This window comes from Sorex fumeus, unplaced genomic scaffold (genome assembly GCF_029834395.1).
Source record: "Sorex fumeus unplaced genomic scaffold, SorFum_2.1 ptg000107l, whole genome shotgun sequence".
Classification (NCBI taxonomy): Eukaryota; Metazoa; Chordata; class Mammalia; order Eulipotyphla; family Soricidae; genus Sorex; species Sorex fumeus.
Window position 1 is genome coordinate 1,549,964 of NW_026606164.1, and position 19,496 is coordinate 1,569,459.

The 19,496-nt window shown below is 71.1% G+C and overlaps 1 protein-coding gene across 1 annotated transcript; it reads right to left on the bottom strand.

Moving 5' to 3' along the window:
* Positions 1 to 1,436: 1,436 nt before the first annotated feature.
* SHH (sonic hedgehog signaling molecule) lies at positions 1,437 to 7,626 on the bottom strand. The gene is given in 4 exon segments (XM_056134834.1): positions 1,437 to 1,880; positions 1,883 to 2,166; positions 4,290 to 4,551; positions 7,320 to 7,626. Coding segments are annotated over 4 exon segments (1,287 nt in total). The 5' UTR covers position 7,626; the 3' UTR covers positions 1,437 to 1,445.
* Between the last annotated feature and the right edge of the window lie 11,870 nt (positions 7,627 to 19,496).

Below are 19,496 nucleotides of genomic sequence, written 5' to 3' on the forward strand. Positions count from 1 at the left end.
CTGGGTCCATCCTGCCCCCTTCATCGGGGCCGGCTGCAGTGACATGGAACTTTGCCACACTTTGGGCGGCAGAGGTCCGGGACCCAGCAACGTCCACAGCCCACCACACACTGGGGACGCGGACCACAGCGCGCCCCTCGGCAGGCAGGGCTGTCCGGAGGCCAGCAGGCAGAGTGGACTCGGAGCCATCTCTAGGGCAGAGACAGAAGTGGGGCCAAGCCCCGACCCGCAGCAGGGCCGGGTTATGGGGGACGAGGGCGGGAGGGCCAGAGGTCGGCCCCTTCCTGCAGAGCACTGAGCCCAGGCACGCGGGGTCCGCGGCCCCTCCAGAGCAGCGGGCGGGGGCGGGGCGGCGGGCGGCTCCTCGGGATTCACAGTATCAGCACGTCTGTCTGCGCAAGCTCCAGGGAGGTTCCCCGCCGCGAGGCCCAGCGGGCAGCCTCGCCACACACTGACGTCTGCGCGACACTTTATTTCTATAAAACTGTTACAAAATAGTCAAAAATACATTTTAGTAAATTTACAGCAGTTATTTCTCGATTTATTAATGCAAAACAGCCTTTGTTTTTCTCTGTACAAACTACAGGCTCCGACCGTGTGGGCTCATTACTATGTGTGCTTCGTAAAAAATAGTATTTTCTAGTAAAGTCTTTGAAGTTAAAAATAACAGTTCTTCCAGCCTGTCCAAAAAAAAAAAATGTACTCGCATGTAAGCACATGTGTTCATGAGTGCCTTGTATGTGCGTGTGTGCGTGTGTGTGCGTGCAATGGTCCTGACTTGGGAGGTGGCGGGGCTGATCCGAGCGAACGGGCCACCACGAAGCCGTCCAGGGCCTGGCTTCACCAGTGGCAGACACTAGTTAAATTAAAATAATATATCTTTATATCTTACACTATTTCAAAAATGAAATGTCATTCAGTTACGTAGTGAACTCTCAAAAAATCTAATTTACAATTCTGTGTATAAAAATAGAATCTGCGGACTCCCCGAGCTCGCCTGGGTTCACGCGTGGCCTGGAGGGGAGCCCCGAGGGCGGCGCGCGGCTCTCTGGAAGCCCGGGCGAGGGGTGTGTAGAAAAATATAGACTCTGAGCAGGTGGCCCGGCCTCGCGGACGGCTCTCCCGCCCGCCCGGGAGCACAGTTCGTGTGGTAGCAATAAATTATCCAAGAAACAAACTAGTTAAGGCTTTTGAAGGTCCTGTTCATATTATTTAAAACATCTATTCATACCAAACAAATAAATAGCCAGGAGAGGTGAAAAAACAACCAAAAATAAAACAACAACCGAAAACTTCAAAAAAACAGCCAAAAAAAAGACGTGTCGACTCCTCCCCGCGCGGGAGCTGGGGCCGCGCGTCCTCGCGGGCGGCTCCCGCCGGCCGTCGCCGCGCCCGGCCCCGCGCCCGCCCGTCGTCCAGTCTCGGTGCGCGCGCGCGCGGGGCCTTCAGCTGGGCGCCACGGCCATGCCCAGGGGGTGCAGCGCGTCGCCGTCCAAGAGCCACGTGCCCAGGCGGTAGAGCAGCCGCGAGTACCAGTGGACGCCGGGGGCCCCCGCGGCGGCGCGGTCCGTGCGCGCGGGCGCCAGCGCCTGGAGCAGCGCGTGCGCCAGGCGGAAGGGCGCGAAGGCGCGGTGCGCCCAGCCGTGCTCGTCGATGACGGCGTAGCACGACGCCAGCACCCGGTCGATGAGGATGGTGCCCTGCGCCGTGAGCGGCGCGTACGCGCCCGCCGCCTCCTCGCGCAGCCACACGCGGTGCACGGCGGCCGGCAGCAGCCGCGGGGCCCCGCCGCGCTCGGCCACCACGTACACGCGCTGGCCCGGCCGCACGCGGCTGGCGAAGAGCGCGCGGCGCTCGGGCGCGGCCCCCCGACGGCGCCCCCCGCGGCCGTGGCGTTGGGCGGCGCCACGAAGAGCAGGTGCGCGGCCGTGAGCAGCAGGCGCTCGCGCGGCTCCCGCGTCTCGATCACGTAGAAGACCTTCCTGGCGCCGTCGTCGCGGTCCAGGAAGGCGAGGAAGTCGCTGTAGAGCAGCCGGCCCTGCTCGTCGGCCGCCAGCACGCGGTCCCCGGGCCGCAGGTCCTTCACGCGCTTGGTGCCGCCCTGCTCCAGGCGCACGGTGGCCGAGCCGGGGAAGCAGCCGCCGGACTTGGCCGCCACCGAGTTCTCTGCGGGCGGAAGGGGGGAAGAGAGAGGGCGGGCGGTGAGTGCCGAGGGGACGCGCGGGCCCCGCGCTGGGGGTCGCCGGGGGACGCGCGGGCGCGGGGCCGAGGGCGCAGGGGCCGCTGGGGGTCGCCGGGGGACGCGCGGGCGCAGGGCCGAGGGCGCAGGGGCCGCTGGGGGTCGCCGGGGGACGCGCGGGCGCTAGGCCGAGGGCGCAGGGGCGCGCTGGGGGTCCCCGGGGGACGCGCGGGCGCAGGGCCGGGGACTCTGGGGCGCGCTGGGGGTCCCCGCGGGACGCGCGGGTGCAGAGCAGGGGCGCAGGGGCGGGCCGGGGGTACCCAGAGGACGCGCGGGCGCAGGGCCGGGGACTCAGGGGCGCGCTGGGGGTCCCCGCGGGACGCGCGGGTGCAGGGCAGGGGCGCAGGGGCGGGCCGGGGGTACCCAGAGGACGCGCGGGCCAAGGGCCGGGGACTCAGGGGCGCGCTGGGGGTCCCCGCGGGACGCGCGGGTGCAGGGCAGGGGCGCAGGGGCGGGCCGGGGGTACCCAGAGGACGCGCGGGCCAAGGGCCCCAGGCTCAGGGGCGTGCTCGGGGTCTCCAGGGGACGCGCAGGCCCGAACCAGGGGCGCGCTGGGGTCCCCAGGGGCCGGGGTGGGGTGCGGTGTCCCGAGAGGACGCGCGGGCGCAGGGCCGGGGTGGCGTGCGGTGGGGTGTCCCGAGAGGACGCCCGTCGCAGGGACGAACGCGGAGCGCACGCTCGGACCCCGCCCGGGCCGGCTCGCGGGCGGCCGCATTCCTGGGCGACTCCCTCTGCACCCGGCGGGGGCCGACGGCGAGGGCGGCGACTTCCTGCGGGCCCCCTCCCCGGCCGCGAATGCAGCGGGTGTTTGCCCTGCACTTGGCGCCGTCACCAAGCCTCCTTGAGCTCCTCGGGGCGCCGGGCGCACCCAGCTTCTCCGCCCCCCCACCCCACCCCGACGTCGGGCGCGGCTCTCCCGGCGCCCTCGGGGGTCCCCTCGCCAGACCAGCCCCGGACCCGGGGGGGAGGGGGGTGCCAAATCGCTGCTGTCCTTGCAGCGACTGGACAGACAGCGGGGGAACGGCCGGCGCGGCCCGCGAGGAGCGGGCGCAGCTTCTCCGACGTGGAGAGGGGGGGACACTTCCACCTCGGGCCGCCCGCCCTCCCCCTCGCTCTCCAGCGCCGCCCCCCCCCCCCCTATTTGCTCAGGTGCGGCCCCGCCCCTGCGCCCTCGGCCCGCGGAGGCCCCGGCCCCCAGGACTGTTTGCACAGCCCCGCTCCGGGCACTCGAGACGCGTATTTGCATTTTAAATGGCGAGGCCCGCGCCGTCCCGAGCGGGGAGCGCCGGGTTCTCAAGGCCCCTCGGCTGCGCGCTTTCTCGCGCTGGCCCTCGGGGCCCCGGGCCGCAGGACAATGCCCCGCGCGGGGCGGGCGGCCCAGTGTTCTCCGCATTCCAGGCCCCGGGATCAGGCCGTGCGCAAACACAGCCCGCGAGAGGCTCCTCCCGGGGCACCCCCGGGCTTAATCTTCTCATCGGCTTCTCGGGCATGGAGCGCGCGCCCGGCCGCTGCCCGGCCCGAGTCGCCGAGTCGCACGACCCCGCGTGACACGCCGGGCCCGGCGCCCCGGCCCGTGTGCGCAGAATGCCAATGAGGGGCTCGGCGCCCGCCTCCCGCGCCCGCACCTCGCCCGCCCCGCCACTTCGGGGCGGGGTGTCCCGGCATCTGCTGCTACAGCCGCCGCGCACGGCGACACCCGCGAACGGCGCCGCGAGACGCGCCCCTGGGCGCCCGCGCCGCGCCGCGCCGCGCGCTTCCTCGCCGCGGCGGCAGGTGGCGCTGCGCGCACGGGCACGGCGTGCGCGCCCGCGGCCTGCAGACGCTGGACGCTGGACGCGGGGGGCGGCCGGGCCCTCCCCAGAGACCTGGCCGAGCCGGCCGGTCGCCCTGAAACCCGGGAACCCTCGGGGGGGTTGGAGAGACGGGCGCGCCGCCCGGGGCTGGGGACCCCCGAGACGGGCTGAGGATGCGGCCCCTCGGCAGGCCCCGCGGGAACACGGGGAACACGTGGGTGCGGGTGCGGACACCACCCTGCGTCCGGCCGCCTCACCTGCTTTCACCGAGCAGTGGACGTGCGCCTTGGACTCGTAGTACACCCAGTCGAAGCCGGCCTCCACGGCCAGGCGCGCCAGCATGCCGTACTTGCTGCGGTCGCGGTCCGACGTGGTGATGTCCACGGCGCGGCCCTCGTAGTGCAGCGACTCCTCCGAGTGGTGGCCGTCCTCGTCCCAGCCCTCGGTCACCCGCAGCTTCACGCCGGGCCACTGGTTCATCACGGAGATGGCCAGGGCGTTGAGCTTGTCCTTGCACCTCTGCGGAGAGAGGAGGTGGCCGTGGGCACCTGGGCGCGCGGGGCACGGCCGGCCGGTCTGAGCGGGGGGACAGGGCCTCCCACCCCGTGGACGTGCGGGTCTCCGCACGGGAGCTGCCCACCCCACTCTGCCCCGGTGTCTGCGGGGCAGCGGCCCCACTCCCGCGCGCATCCGCGGAGAGGCCCGCGGGCCGCCCGACGCGAAGCGCGGCGGCCTCTTCTCCCCGGGCCAGAGCCCGGCGTGCGCGGGACCCTCCCGGCCCCCCGCGCTGGGCGAGGCGCGAGTGCGGGGCGCGGGGCGCGGGGCCCAGGTGAGGGCGGGTCCGCGCGCAGCACAAACATTCCTTATCTGCACGCACATTCCTTCCCGCGGAGTCCGCGCCGGCGCTCGGCCCTGCGCGCCGATTGTGTCTTGTTTTCCCTCACCTGCTCCCCTCCCTGCCCCCTCTTGTTCCTTGGCCCGGGCGGAGCCGAAGGGTGTCCGGCGAGTTGGGAGAGCAAACTTCGGTGGGGGAGGGGAGCGGCGGGCCAGCCCTGCGCCCCGGCGGCGCGGGGGTGGGGGGGCGCGCCCCCGCGGGAGAAGGACGCGGCCCGGGGCGGCGGGGCGCGAGGCGCGGGGCCGCGGGAGGGCCGGGCCCGGCTCGGAACTCCCAGCCGACCCCGGGTGGGGGTGTGCGCGCGGGCCCCCCGCCCCGGTCCTGCGAGGGGGCGCGCGCCGGGCCGCGGCGTTGCGCAACAGGAAGAGCCCGTGGGTCTGGCGGCCGCAGAGGCGGCGGCGCGGTTGCAGGGTGAACGCACGACACGCGGGGGGCAGCGGGCCGGGGCGGCCCGGGACCGTCCGCGCGCGCAGGCGGGGAGGGGCGCAGGCGCTCGGCCGCGGGACGACGACGGGAGCAACGGCGCAGCCCCGACAGCGGGGCCGGCGGCGCGCGAGGTCACCCCCGCCACGGAACGCGCCTTCCCGGGAAGCCGCCCGCGGAGCCGCCGCGCTCCGGGCCGCGCCGCCGTTGCGCACGCGCACGCGCACGCACGCGCACGCACGGCCCCGCGCGGCCCCGCACCCCGAGCCCGCGGCCCCGCCGCCCCCCGCCCGCGGCGGCGCCCCCGGGGCCCGCGGCCGAGCCCCGCGCCCGCGGCCTCCCGCGCGCCCCGCCCGGGCCGCTCGCGCGCGGCGGGGCCGGGAGGCGGCGCGGGGCCGCGGGTCCCCGGGTGGCCGCGCGCCCTGCCCGCCGGGTGCCGCCGCCGGGAAGCCCCGCGGGGCCGCGGGCCGCGCTTTGTGTCGGTGCCCCCGCCCGAGCCCGCGCCGGCGAGCTGCCCGTGCGGGGCAGGGTCCCAACTTCCAGGGGTCCCGGCGCGCGCGTCCAGAACGCCCCCCTCGGACGGGCAGGGCCCCTCCCCCAGGCACGTCCGCGGCGTGGGCGCGGGTCTCCCCTCCCGGCGCCCCGCCGCCCGCACCCGCTGGCACTGCGGCCTGCGCGGGCAGCGCGCGTCTGCTCTCCGGTTAATATTAACCAGCCCCTCCCTCCAGCGTTCCAGAGCGGCCCCAAGTTCCAGCGCGGACGCTCGGCCATGGTTGAGGGGCTCGGGCGGCAGGTCCGGGCGCCGGGCGCGCGGAGAGCGGGGTCCGGGGCGGCGGGCGCGGGCCGCGGGGCGCGCGGGGACAGGCGCGGCCGGGCGCGCCGGGCCGCCCCGCCCCCGGCTCGCGGGACCCGGGCGCGCAGGTGGGGTGCGCCCCGCGGCCCCCAGCCCGCCCGCCGCCCCTCCCCCCGCCTTTTGTGCTCCTCGCGGGGAGCAGCCCCGGCCCGGGGAAAAGTATTTGTTTTCGTTCCTGCATGGGGGAAGTTGACGGAAGGTCAGAAGTTCAAACGCCGCGGCCCGCGCGCGGGGCCGGGGCGCGGGTGGGACCGGCCGGCCGGGGGGCTGCGCCGCGGCCCGGCCTCGTCGCGGGGGTTCCGGGCCGCCGCCCCCGCAGGCCGCTCGGGGCGCCGCCCGGACGGGTGCCCGCGAGCCGCTGCCAGGCTCGCTCGCGGCCCCGGGGGGCGCGGGCCCGGGCCGTCGGGGGCGCCGGCGCGCGCGGCCCGGGGCTGCCCCTCTCCCTTCCCCCAGCCCTGCACTTGCGCCCCAGCGGCGCAGCTCGGCAGCTCCGGGGCGCTCCGAGCCCTCAAGGTACGACTTGAATATTTTAATAGGCCAATAAAAAAGATGTTGACCTATATTTGCGCGGAAATCCATTTCTGGCTTCAGTTGCGCGAGTTGCAGAAAGTCTGGCCTCGGCGGGCGCGGGGCGGGGAGGCCGGGCGCGGGGGGCGGCTGCCCGGCCGGCCCAGGTGCGCGGGTCGGACCGGACCCCGGCGCGGCGCGGCGCCCTCAAGGTCTCGGTCCCTCCCCTCCGGCCCGGCCCGGGGACCAGCATCAGGAAGGGGACTCAGGCGCGTGCCCCTGGGCCCCAGCGGCCGCCGCGGTGAGTCCGACGCTGGCCCGCGCCCCTGGCCCGCCCCGCCTTTTGTCAGACCCGGTGCGGGCTTCTCCCCGTGGGGTCCGCGTCGGGGGGCTGCAGGTGGTGGGGGCGGCCGGGTCGCTCTCCGTCTCCAGAGAGGCTCCGGAGCGGGGGAGGTCTCCGAGTTGGCAGGCCGGCCGGTCCAGCGGCAAGTGGACCGACAAAAGAGCTGCCCGCCCGTCCCGCGCCGCACCCCCCGCCCCGAACTTCTGCCCCGGCAGGCGAGAGCCCCCTCGGCCGCCGCCGGGCCGCGGAGCGAGTCCGGGGCTCACCTGAGTCATCAGCCGGTCGGCCCCCGTGTTCTCCTCATCCTTAAAGATGATGTCGGGGTTGTAATTGGGCGTGAGCTCCTTGAAGCGCTCCGAGTTCCTGGAGATCTTGCCCTCGTACCTCCCGCTGGCGCCCAGGGTCTTCTCGGCCACGTTGGGGATGAACTGCTTGTAGGCGAGCGGGGTGAGCTTCTTGGGGTGCCGCCTCTTGCCGAAGCCCCTGCCGGGCCCGCACGCCAGCCCGGGGCGCGCCAGCAGCCAGCAGCCCAGCAGCAGCAGCAGGAGGCACCGCAGCGGCGGCAGCAGCATCGCGCCGCCCGCCCGCGCCCGCCCAGCCGGGCGCCCTGGCCGAGCACGCGGGCGCCGAGCGCAGGCTCCGGCCGCTCCTCTCGCCGCGCCGCGCCGCGCCTTTCTCTGCCTACGCGCCCGGGGCCCGCGCCGCGGCCGCGCGGTGGTCTGCGCTCCCCACCCAGGCAGGGGCTGCGGCGGCAGGCTGCTGCGCGCTGATAACGGAACACATCGGAGTTCGGCGGCAGACAGCAATCAAGAGACAAAAAGAGTCTGATTTTCAATGGTAGCAAGGCTGGAGCCTGGGAGAGGGAGACCGTCAGTGCGATATTATAGCTGGCAGGGCCGGATCTGATTGGCCACTACAGCGCAAGCCTGTCTTATGATGTTTAACCCTAAAAAAGACTCATTTTTTTCCCCCGTGGCTGCCGGGGCTCCGTTTTCACCTGCAGCCTCCGAGTTCAGGGGAAAAAAATGATTCCCGAGACAAAGGTGGGCGGGCAGGGGGGAGGAGGCCGGCTCCCCGGCTACTCGGGCTCAGTGGCCATCTCTGGGTCCCCCTTTGCTTCCTCCAGAATGGTAGGTGCTCCCGCGAAGACCAACTTAAGTTTGCAGAGGACCCGCTGGGTCTCTGCTCTGCACCCCCCGACCCACGCCCCTGCTCCCACCAGCATGCAAATGTTCTCTCCATCTGGGGGGGGTGCGGGCTGCGGGCTCGGGACTTTTCCAGGTGGGGCCTCTGCATTTTACAGACAGTGGGGTGCGGGTGTCTGTGACCCCAACTTCACACACAGGTTTCTAGGACCTGTAGAGCCCCTTAAGCTCCTGCCACCCTCTGCAGGGCATCAGGGAGCCGCAGGGAATGAGGGTCTGGGAGACCAGGGCCAGGGCTGTCCCCTGCAGGGGGCCGGGGCAGCCCCAACTGGGCCAGGGCCAAGTGAGCTGGTGGCACTTGGGCCCCTGGTGCGCTGGGCAGGGAGTGGACAGGGAGGCCAGCGGATGGGGGGGCGTCTGTCGGGGTCTCTCCTGACCTGCAGACCCCGGTACAGCTTCCAGCCCACCCCCAGGTCAGAACAACAGGAGACCCCCCCACCGTGCTGCCAAGTCCTCTCCAGAGTGCAGGGGTCTGTCCTGGGGCACCCCAGCTCCCGCTGCCCAGGTGGGCCCACGCCCTGACCACACAGCTTCCTGTCCAGGAGACCCCCTTAATTTTCTGAGGGTGCTGGAGGGGACATCCTGAGAGTCCCCCAGACCGACTGGCTCCAACCCCCTCAGATCTCTGGTGAGAGGGATCCCAACTCCCGGGAAAGGGCTGGGGGGTCTTCCTGCCCCAGCCCGTGCTGAGGCCTGGAGAAGCGACCCCCGCTAGTACCCGCGTATGGCCTTACCGGGGGGCGCCGGCTTGGAGGTAGGGCAGACGCCCTGCGCCCACCTGGGGGTCCCCAGGCCCCCTCCCTGCCCCTTCCCCGGGGCTGCACCCAGACCTGGGTTGGGCGCAGGGAGAAATCACCCCTTCTCGCAGTCGCCTTAGAAACCAGAGTCGGGGTCGGGTGGGGGACCCGCGCCTCGCCCCCTCCCCACTGCCCGCGCCCCCGACAGCGGGCGTCCCCGCGGCGCAGCGCCCCGCCCCGCCGCTAGATGGCGCCCCCGCCCTGCCGTGGCGTCCGCGCCCCGCGCCCGCCGCCCGCCGCCCGCGCCCCTCTCTGCGCGGCCACTGCGCGTCTGCCCGCCGTGGACTGCCCGGGACCCCCTTCCGCCCGGGGCGCTGGGGCCTGGCCTGGGGTGTAGGGCCTTTGTTCACCCCGTTCTCGGCGCCCTGTGCGGGGAGCAGGCGGGGCGGAGGGTGAGGGGCAGGGCGGGACAGGGACGGACCCCCAGGCTCGCCCCTTCCCGCAGCCAGGGCTCCCCGTCTCCGGGTCCTCTGGGGCGTCCTGGGGTCTCCTGGGCTGTCCTGGGACCTCCTGGGGTCTCCTGGGACCTTCTGGGTCTCCTGGGACCTCCTGGGACCTCTTGAGGTCTCCTGGGGTCTCCCGAGACTTCCTGGGGTCTCCTGGGCTGTCCTGGGACCTCCTGGGGTCTCCTGGGGTCCCCTGGGGCCTCCCTGGGTGGCCTCGTGGTGCCCCCTGCCCGGAGGAGCAGAGCGGAATGGGGGCGGTCCTCGGGGAGCATCGAGGCCAGCCCCCTGCCTGCCTTGCCTGACGCTGCCCTGCTCCCTCCAGGGCCTCTGGGTGCGTCCTGGGAGTTGGGACTGTGATGACAGCCCTGAGTGGGGCCACCATCAGCGGAACCAGTGGCCCACGGGCCAGAGCCTTTGCTGGGCCTCGGCCCCAGAGGGGACCCCAGCACCCAGCCTCCTCGGGCCTGTCGGGGTCACGGCGGAGGGGCTGGTGAGGGAGTGTGAGGGTGTGTGTGAGAGTAGGTGTGCGTATGAGTGTGTGTGTGTGTATGAGTGAGTGTGTGAGCATGCGTGTGTATGAGTGTGTGTGAGAATGTGTGAATGTGAGGGTACATGAGGGTGCGTGAGTGTGAGTGTGAGTGTGAAGGAGCATGTGTGTGAGTGAGGGAGCGTGTGTGTATGGGGTGTGTGTGTGAAGGTGCATGTGTGTGAGAGTGAGTGCGAGTGTGTGTGTGCATGTGAGCGTGAGTCAGCATGTGTGTTGGCGTGTTTCGTGGACACGTGTAACGTGCATGTGTGTGTCAGCTGTGGTGTGAGTGTGCATGTGTGAGTGAGTGAGCGTGAGTGTGAGTGCTCAGTGAGGCTTTGTGGAGGGGTGGGGCTGTGTGGAGCAAGTGTGACTGCAGGTGTCACCCCTCTGCAGGCCGAGGTCCTGAAGCTCCGCGGTGGGCCCCGGGCCATTGCTGGGCTCTGCCGGACCCAAGTGGCCTGTGTGGGTCTGGGTGGTCCCAGGTTCCTGGGATTCTGCGTGGATCTGGGGGGTCTTGGGGGTCTCTGTGTGGATCTGGGTGGTCCTGGGGTCTCTGTGTGGATCAGGGTGGTCCTGGGGTCTCTTTGTGGATCTGAGGGGTCTTGGGGGTCTCTGTGTGGATCTGGGGGTCCTGGGGTCTCTGTGAGGGCCTGCCACCCTTCCAGTGGGTCCCAGCCACGTCCTCTGTCCCCTCTGGGTGTCCCTTGGCTCCTGGCAGCACCCAGAGGAAGTGGCTCACATGGCTCACAGTGGCCAGGCAGACCTGGGGGTGCAGACCCCTCCCACCCTTGCCCCTCCCCCACTCCAAGCCCTCAGCACCCCGCGCCTTGTCCCACACAGGGCGACTGGGAGACACTGCTGGGTGAGGGTCTGGCCTCGGGGCCCCTGACCTGGTCAGCCAGTGCTGCCTCCAGCGACCAGCCCGGGGACTGCGCGTGCCCATGGAGGGAGCCTGTGCCCGGCCCAGCACCTCCTCGGGCTGACCACTGACGCCGCCCTTCCCCTTCCAGCCAGGAGTAGTAGACGGCAGGCAAGAGGTGGAAGTGGTGCAAAGGGGAAACTGAGGCTGTGGGCACCCATTTTAGCGCATGCCACAGGCACCTCACTCCCCACATGCCAGCTGGCACTCGGGCAGAAAGCCTGAGCTGGGCTGGGGGCTCAGTGGGCCAGGGCCAGGGTGCTGGGTGCTCAGTGGGCTGGTGGGAGAGGGTGCTGGGTGCTCAGTGGGACAGGAACAAGATGGTGGATGCTCAGTGGGCCAGGACAGGGTGCTGGGTGCTCAGTGGGCCGGGGGCAAGGTACTGGGTGCTCAGTCGGCTGAGAGCTTTCAGGGTGGGAGGCAGTGGGTGCTGCTTTTGGGGGCTCGTAGGTGGTCTGAGGGGCAGAGGGACACAGGCTCATGGCGGATCACATGGGGTCATGAAGGGCAGCAGCTCTGTGCAGATGAGGAAACCGAGGCACAGAGCTGGACGCCAGGTCTGCCTGGGCCTCTGCTTCCCTGCTGCCGGCCATGTTCTGGAAGGTTCCTCACGCTTTGCCTCCTGTGAGGACTGTGGGGGACAGTCACCGTGCAGTGTCTGGGGCTGGAGTCTGCGGAGGGCGCGTGTGTGCGGGGACGCGGCTGCGAGTCTCAGCCTCCGCCCAGGGGCCGTGACTGTCCCTGGGGCCTGGCAGGGGCCTCCTTGGGCTGGGTCATGTGCCTTCCCGCCCCCGGCCGTGGCCGCCCACAGCCCAGAGCCACATCACAGCCTGTGTCCAAGTCCCACCTGGGCCGCAGCAGGACCTGACGCGCCTCCCATCCAGGCCCGTTTCCGGGATCCCAGCCCGCGGGCGGGAAGGTGTGGGCATCCGTGAGAAGGTCGTGGCTCGGGGCTGGGCGACAGGCCCCTGAGTGGGAAGGGGCTGGTCAGCTGCCCCGGAAGCCCAGGACAAGCCGTGGAAGAGAATCTTCCCCTGTCTCAGGAGGTGTCTCCTCGGTGGCCTCTGAGCGTGTCTCCTCTGTGGGACCTTTGGGCCGTGTCTCCTCTGTGGCCTGGGCCGTGTCTCCTCAGTGGGCCCATCGTGGAGCAGAGCCTGCCCTCAGCGCTGAGGGGTTTCAGGAGTCAGGTGTGACCGTATCTGGGCTCCACATTCTGCGCCCGAGGACGGCATGTGGGCGCCACAGCCGTGGACGGGGCAGCGTGGCCCTGGCACCCCGAGAGCCCTGGGCTGCTGGTGGGGCCTCACAGGGGGAGGAGCTTGCAGGGCGCCGGACCCCTCTGTGGGATCAGCGGGACGGGGCTCTCTCGGCGCCCACAGACTTCCTCCTGCCACGTGGCTGCAGGTTCCTGGAGGGTCGGACCCTCTTCCCAGTCTGGGGTGTCCTGCAGGTGTGCTGGCGTGAGGGGTCACCTCTGGGGCTGCGGGCAGCCTGGCGTGCCCTGGTGGGCTTGCCAAGCGCCCACTCGATGGGCCTGATGGGGGCGGGTCTGTGGCACCACTGACCGTGGCCCGCGGGCTCTGCCCCTGCTCGCCCGCTCTGCCTCCCGGGGGCCTGGCCAGCCCTGGCCACCCGCCAGCTTCTCTCGCTGGGCCAGGCCAAGGCCGCTTGGAGTCGTGAGCCGCAGGGACCCTGTGTCCGGTGGCGGGGCGGGCGCGTCTGGCTGAGGGGCAGTCCGCGGGGGCAGCACCAGTGGTGGCTTGCGTCTCCGGGCTGCCCAGAGCTGGACTCTGGTGACAAGGCCAGTGGGTGCTGGACAGAGGCTCCGCGCCTGTGTCCGAGGGCCGCGTCACACCTGCTCTGCCTTGCCTGGTGCCCGGGACGGAGCCCCCTGGCCTGGGGTCTCCCCCGGGGATTCTGACAGGAAACTCCTGCGTGGCCGGCCCGGAGGCTGCAGGTTCCCATGTCGCTCAGAGACACATGGTCGTGTGGCCTGCCGCAGCCCACTCGCCTAGGTGGGCCTCTGCTCTCCCGGGTCCCGGGCCCCGGCCGCCCGTTCTCGTGCCCCCTTCCTGCCTCAGGTGCTGCGTGTGGCCTGTGCGGGCGTGTGATCTGTACACCTGTGGGCACGTGCACAGAAGCACACGCACATACATACCCGGACAGGCGTGTGCCTGTGCCCATGTGCCCTGTGTCCTAGCTTGGGACTCTGGCGTGCGCCTCATGGGCCTGTCTCGGCCCGGCCCAGCCTCTGGACCATGGCCGACGAGAGGAACTTTGGTCTCAGCGTGGGTGCGCGGCGCTGGGACCCTCCCTCGCTCCCACGACGGGGGCCGGAACGGGTGGGGGCGGGGAGGTGCCCGGAGACACAGAGGCATGAGCCGGGGCCTCCCCAGAGTACACAGAGCGCAGACGGGCCCCCTCTGTTTGAGCAGCCCGGGCCCTGCCATGGAAACCGCCCCCGGCCGTGGGAGCCGGCGAGTGTGTGTGTGCTTGTCAGGTGCCCAACGCTCTCCCGCCACTGCCCTGGATGGCCGCGGCCCGGCCGGCTGAGGGGGTCAGGAGAGGGGTCAGGCGGCCGGGCAGAGGCCAGCAGAGGGACGGGCAACCGCCGCTCAGCACCCACGGGCCGGACAGGGAGGCCAGCGTCCAGGTCACCAGGCCTGGCCCCATCGGGGGGTCCCGGGGGTCTTAGCCTGGTGCAGACTCCTGGGGCTGGGTGTGGCCCCCCAGCCACCCCCTCCCCGTCTGTGAAGCCCTGCGGGCTGTGGCCTGCGGCTGATCAATCCAATCAGTAATGGCTTCTGGGCAGTGGTTCAATTGTGCCGTCAGCCCCGGGGCGGCTCAAGGCCACCACGTCCTCCCCGTGTCCCCGCGGGCCCGTGCAGTCCAGTTGTCCCCATGTTCCCCACCGGACCTCTGTGGTGGGGCCCACAGGGAGGTCGCCAGATGGACCCAGGCTGGGGCGGGAACGACTCGGGGGGGACGGCATGCGGTGGCCGAGCAGACGCCCACCCCGGCGCGGGTTCCTCGGCGCCCCCTGACCATAGACCCGGTCTCTGGAGGCCCCTCACACAGCCTGTCCTGTCCCTCAGGGGCGGAGCACAGTGACCTCCAGGTGTCCTTCCGGGTGCGGGTCCGGGGGACACGGGCCTTGGAGACGTGGCCACTTCCTTCCCCGAGCGGCGCCGTGGGCAGCAGCCCCCAGCCCCCAGCACCGGCCCCTGCCGAGGGTTTCCAAGACATTTTCCACAAAGGGATCAGCCCTGCTGAAATATTCATCGGCCGAACAGCCCAGAAGCCACACACCAGGCCTCTCAGCGTCCGCCCCGAAAGCGATAAATCACGGTCGGGAGTGGGAGGAGGACAGGGAACAGAAAGTGCTCGGTGGCCAGGGAGGACACCCGCCCCGTGGCCACAAGGACACCCACCCCCGTGGCCCGTGAGGACACCCGCCCTGTGGCCCGCGAGACTCCGCCCGTCTCCATGGCCCACGTGTGCACAGCCCGTCAGCAACCTTTTAAGTTCCTTTCTTGGGGTGGGGCTCACCCGACAGTGCCCGGGGGTCTCTCCTGGCGGGCTACAGGGCCCCTGTAGGACGCTGGGGATCAGACCGGGGGCCTCCCCGCTGTACTGTCTCCGGCCTGACTCTCCAGACCCGAGGTGCCTGGGTGGCTACAGTGTGGGGAAACTGAGGCCCACCCTGCCTGATGCTTCGGGCCACCGGCGCCTCTCGGGGCCCGGCTGACCTGCAGGGGAGCCCCGCGGCGTCCTGCTCGCCCGGGACTCCTCGCCGCCGTGTTTGAGGGCGCGGAAATACCTTCTGGTCTCAGTCAGTCCCACCAGCCATGTCCGTGGGGAGCAGTGCCACCCCCGCAGCCCCCCAGGAGGGCAGCACGGAGCACTCCTGCCACGGCCCCGAGTCCCGGCAGCGGCCGTCCATGGAGCCTGCGTGGGGCACCCGGGCCCCATCCCGTTGCCACCTCAGCTTCCCTGCCACGCCGTCACCGCTGCAGCCGAGATGCCCCCCTGCCCCGGCCAGGGCGGCTGCCAAGTGGACAGTGTCCCTGGCATGCCCAGGCCACCTGGCCCCGTGGGTGCGGGAGCACCAGGCATCTGCCCACTTTGGCCTGGGCCACGGGTGGGCCGGTCCGGGTGAGCCCAAGGTGCCGCTGGGGCTCGGAAATGGCCGCGGAGGCCGAGAGGGGCCGAGCCTGTTTCGGGGACCCTTGGGAGGGCCCAGGGCCCGGCGGGAAGGCCAGCAGGCCCGGCCCTGGGCAGCGCGTGAGGCCGAGGCCCCGGGCAGGGAGGGCGGAGGAGCCCCCGGCGCGGCCAGAGCCAATCCCTGACACCCAGCGCCCAGCACCCAGGGGCGCCAGCCACGAGGCCCTGTCCCTTGGCTCGGCCATGAGCCAGGCAGGGTCTCAGGGCCACGCGGCAGGTGCTGCTGGTGTGAGGCTGCCCGCACACGTGTGCTCGGCATGTGACTGTCGCACGCGTGTGCTAGGCATGTGATTGTGGCACACGTGTGCTGGGCGTGACTGTCACACGTATGTGATGGGTATGTGACTGTTGCACGCGTGTGCTAAGCGTGTGCTGCTGTCGTATGTGCTGGGAGTGGCCAGCGGGGGAGGGGCGGCAGCGGCAGGTTCCAGACCCGCTTGTCCTCTCCCGGGCAGCTGGCGCCCCTGGGTGGGCCCGGCCTTGCAGTGTGGCCTCTGCCATGCTCTCCGGCCTCGCACGGGGTCCGGCTCGGAGAGACCGCGGGATGGAGGGGCAGCGGGGTCTGGGCTGGGACTGGACTCTGCTCACCTGGTGACCAGCAGCACCTGCGTGTGTCGTGCCCCTTTCCAGGCAGCGTCCCCTCCATGACCCCCAGCCAGCCTTGGATGCCGCAGTGATGGATTCAAAGTGGGCGTCCCGGGGCCGGGGCTGGGGGGTGCAGGTGGGAGGGCCGGGGTCCCAGGGGTGGTCAGTGTCGCTCGGCCCAGGCGGGGGCTCGGGGTCCCAGGGGTGCATGTGGGGGCCAGGCCTGTAGTGTCTCTGGGCGACCCTGGGCAGTGTCCAGGGCCAGTGTGTGTCCAGCCAAGGCCCCGGGTCTCCCTCCCTCGCGGTGGGCGATGGGGACCAGGCGTGGGGGCGGGGAGGCTGCGGCGACCTCCGCGGGCTGCGCCGTCTCGAGGAGGCTGACGTCAGCTCCTATTTGCAATCATTTCCCCTCCTTCCCTCTCTCCTTCTCCAGGACGGCGTTTGGCAGCCGGCCCTGCGTGGGGCGCCGCGCCCGCTCCGTAGCCCAGAGGCTTCTCCAGAGCCCCTCAGCAGCGCCGCAGGACCCCCACCCCGTGGGTGTCCCCTCCAGGCCAGCCCCGAGGGCACCTGCTGGGCCTCCGTGAAGGGCCGGAAGCCCCCCTACCTGGGCTCTGGGGAGAGGCGGGGTCAGGGCAGCCTCGGAGACTGGCCAGTGGCCTTGGGTGTCCAGGCGGGACTCTGGGTCTGGGGCTGCCCCCAGGGCGGCAGGGACGGGGCCACTCACTGGTGCTGAGTCTGCACCTTCCACGTCCCGGAAGCCATGAGCCGGGTCCCGTGTGGGGGGTGGGGCAGGTCCAGGTGGACACAGGGTGGCTGCCCCACTGCCCGGCAATGGCCAGCCGGAGGCACTGCGGCCCTGCCAGGCCCTGTCAGGCCCCAGGCGCCATCTGCAGGCCCAGGGGCTCTGGGCATATCCATGGGGTCCCTGTGCGCCCACGTCACACGGCATCAGGCATGTGAGGTAACGCGGGACCCCCCCACCCCCACCCCGCGGCCCTCCCTTTACTGTCAAGGTTCTCTTTGCTTTGGGCTACTCCGGGCCATGCTCGGGGGTCACTTCTGGCTCTGCTCAGGGGTCACTCCTGGCTCTGCACTCAGCAGAACTCTTGGCGGTGCTTGTGGAGAGCGTGTGGTGTCGGGGAGTGAGCCGGGGTGGGCTACGTGCTGGGAACCCCTCCGCCCCCCCCCCCCCCCGCCCCCGGCCTCTTGTCATCAGGTTTTTATCCTGTTTGGTTCTCAGTCTACACCCGGCGGTGCTTGGGGCTGACCCCAGGCGGGTGGTACGCGGGCCCAGCGCCCTCCCTGCTGTCCCTCGGGGGCCCGGTGGGTCCCAGCCCCCACGGCCCGAGACCCTCTGCAGGGCCGGCCCAGCGGGAGGTGGAGGCTGGCCTCGCCCTCCCCAGCCAGGAGAGCTGCAGCGATCGATCCGCTCATACTTTATAAATGAGATGCTATTCTCGACGAACGCCAACACCCGCCCGGCCGCATTGTCTCGGCCCCGCCCTCGGCTCCCGCATCGATTATCGTCCTTGTCATTGTTCCACGCGGGGCTGGGGGGGCTGGGTGGGCGAGCGTCTGGCTGGGGAGGGGGCGGGGCCCTTCCTGGGGCTGGGGCTGCCTCGTCCTGTGAGGCCGGCCTGGGACAGTCCTTCCTGGGTGCTGGGACCTGACCCCCCCCCGCCTGGGTGCTACCCCCAGGGGTGACTGTGCCTGTGTTGTGGCCCCCGCAGCCCTGCAGGGCCTGGACAGACGTGACGGCTGCAGGTCTGCGGGAGCAGGGCCGGTCCGGGTCACTGGGGCCTCGGCACGGGGGTCTGCGTTTCCCCCCCAGGACCCCTCGGTACCTGGTTGGTGACTTGGGTGACCTCAGAAGGACACGCACCCTGGCCCTCTGACCTCCCTTGAGTCAGCCCCCAGCTCAGATCCGGCCTGTGGCCCCGGGGCACCGGGAGCTGGGGGGCAGGTTGGGGCCCAATGCCACCTGACTTTGGGGCCTGGGGACGGGGCAGTCCCGCCTCCAGCTGGGCAGCTTCCATCCCCGTCCCTGTCCCTGTCCCGTCTGTTCTGCCCCAGCTCCTCCAAGCCCTTCCGCCCCCGACTGCCTGGGGCCGCACGAGTGGCTGCTGGTGGGTGCACTCGGGGGACCCCAATGTCAGGCCCAACTTCTCGGGGCTCCTCAGCTGCCAGGCAGGGCAGGGCCCCCCACATCGTGTCATCGCTTGCCTGCGCCCAGACTCTGCTCCAGGTACTGCCAACCTAGACCACCTGGGAGTGCTCCCTGCCCACACTACCTGGGAGTGAGTGCTCCCACCCACCCACACCACCCTGGGAGTGAGTGCTCCCCACCCACGCCACCCGGGGAGTTGTTGCTCCTTACCCAGATCATCCCAGGAGTGAGTGCTCTACACCCACGGCACCCTGGGAGCTCTCCCCACTCCCTTTGTCCTGGGAGTGCTCCCCACCCATGCCATCCTGGGAGTGCTTCCTACTCACACCGTCCCTGGAGTGCTCTGCATTCGTGCCATCCTGGAGTGCTCCTCTCCCACGGCACCCTGGGAGTTCTCCCCACTCCCTTTGTCCTGGGAGTGCTCCCCACCCATGCCATCCTGGGAGTGCTTCCTACTCACACCGTCCCTGGAGTGCTCTGCATTCGTGCCATCCTGGAGTGCTCCTCTCCCACGCCACCCCGGCAGTGAGTGCTCTTCAGTCAGGACATCCCAGGAGCGAGTGCTCCCACCCGTGCCACCCTGGGAGTGAGTGCTCCCACCCGCGCCATTCTGGGAGTACTCCCCACATAAGCCAACCTGGGGGCCAGTGCTCCCACGTCCAGGTCAGCGCCTACGGTCTGTGAGCCAGGACCTGGGGGCCCTGTGCAGACAGCTCAGGCCTGGGCGTCTGGCCCCGGGGTCTGGTCGGGGGTGACCCTCGTCCTCGCCACCCTGGCAGTGGGGGCCGGTGGCGAGACCAGGCGGCCTTCAGTGCCCCAGCACACCGCCCCCGTGCACGGCTGCCCGGGTGCCCAGTTCGCGGTCAGCAGCCCCGGGGGCCGACGGCCGCGTTTGTCCCCTCCGCAGGGGACGGCGGCCGGGAGCAAGGCGAGAGGCCCCGTCCCCGCCCAGCGTCTCGCTCTCCTTGCAGCTCCGCATTTCCTGCCTCCAGCGCCGTGTTATTTTCGTCCTGAAAATTCAGCCTTCCTATTAATACCAGGCGAGGCCCCGGGCCGCATCCTGCCGCGGTCGATGGCGGAACCGGCTGTGCTGCGTGGCTCCGACCTCGGGACCTTCACCCCGGGGGCTGCGACCCCCCCCCCCATGACTGCTGCTGTTCGGGTCATGGGACGCCGCGTCCTGGGTCTCCTGGGCACAGATGGGCCTTCCCCGGGCCTGGAGTGGCACTGGGCGTCCCCACTGTGAGTCTCGCCCCCTCTGCCTGGGGGACCCACTCCGGCCCAAACGACCACTGGCCGGTGAGGGACCGTCTCCCGCCCACCGCCCCCTGCCTGGCTCAAGTCCACCTCTCTCTGCCTCAGGAGGCTTGGACCCAGCCGGGTGCCTGCCCCTCCCACCCCAGTCCCGGCCCACCCCCGCCAGGTGCAGGGTCCTCCCATGTGTCCTGCAGGGCCCCCTGGAGCTCTCCCTCCATTCCCAGCCTGCGGTCCCCCCTCCCCGGAGCTCTTAGGAGTTGACCACTCTACCCAGCGTGGGGCTGTGAGAACGGGGGTCCCACAGGAAGCAGTCC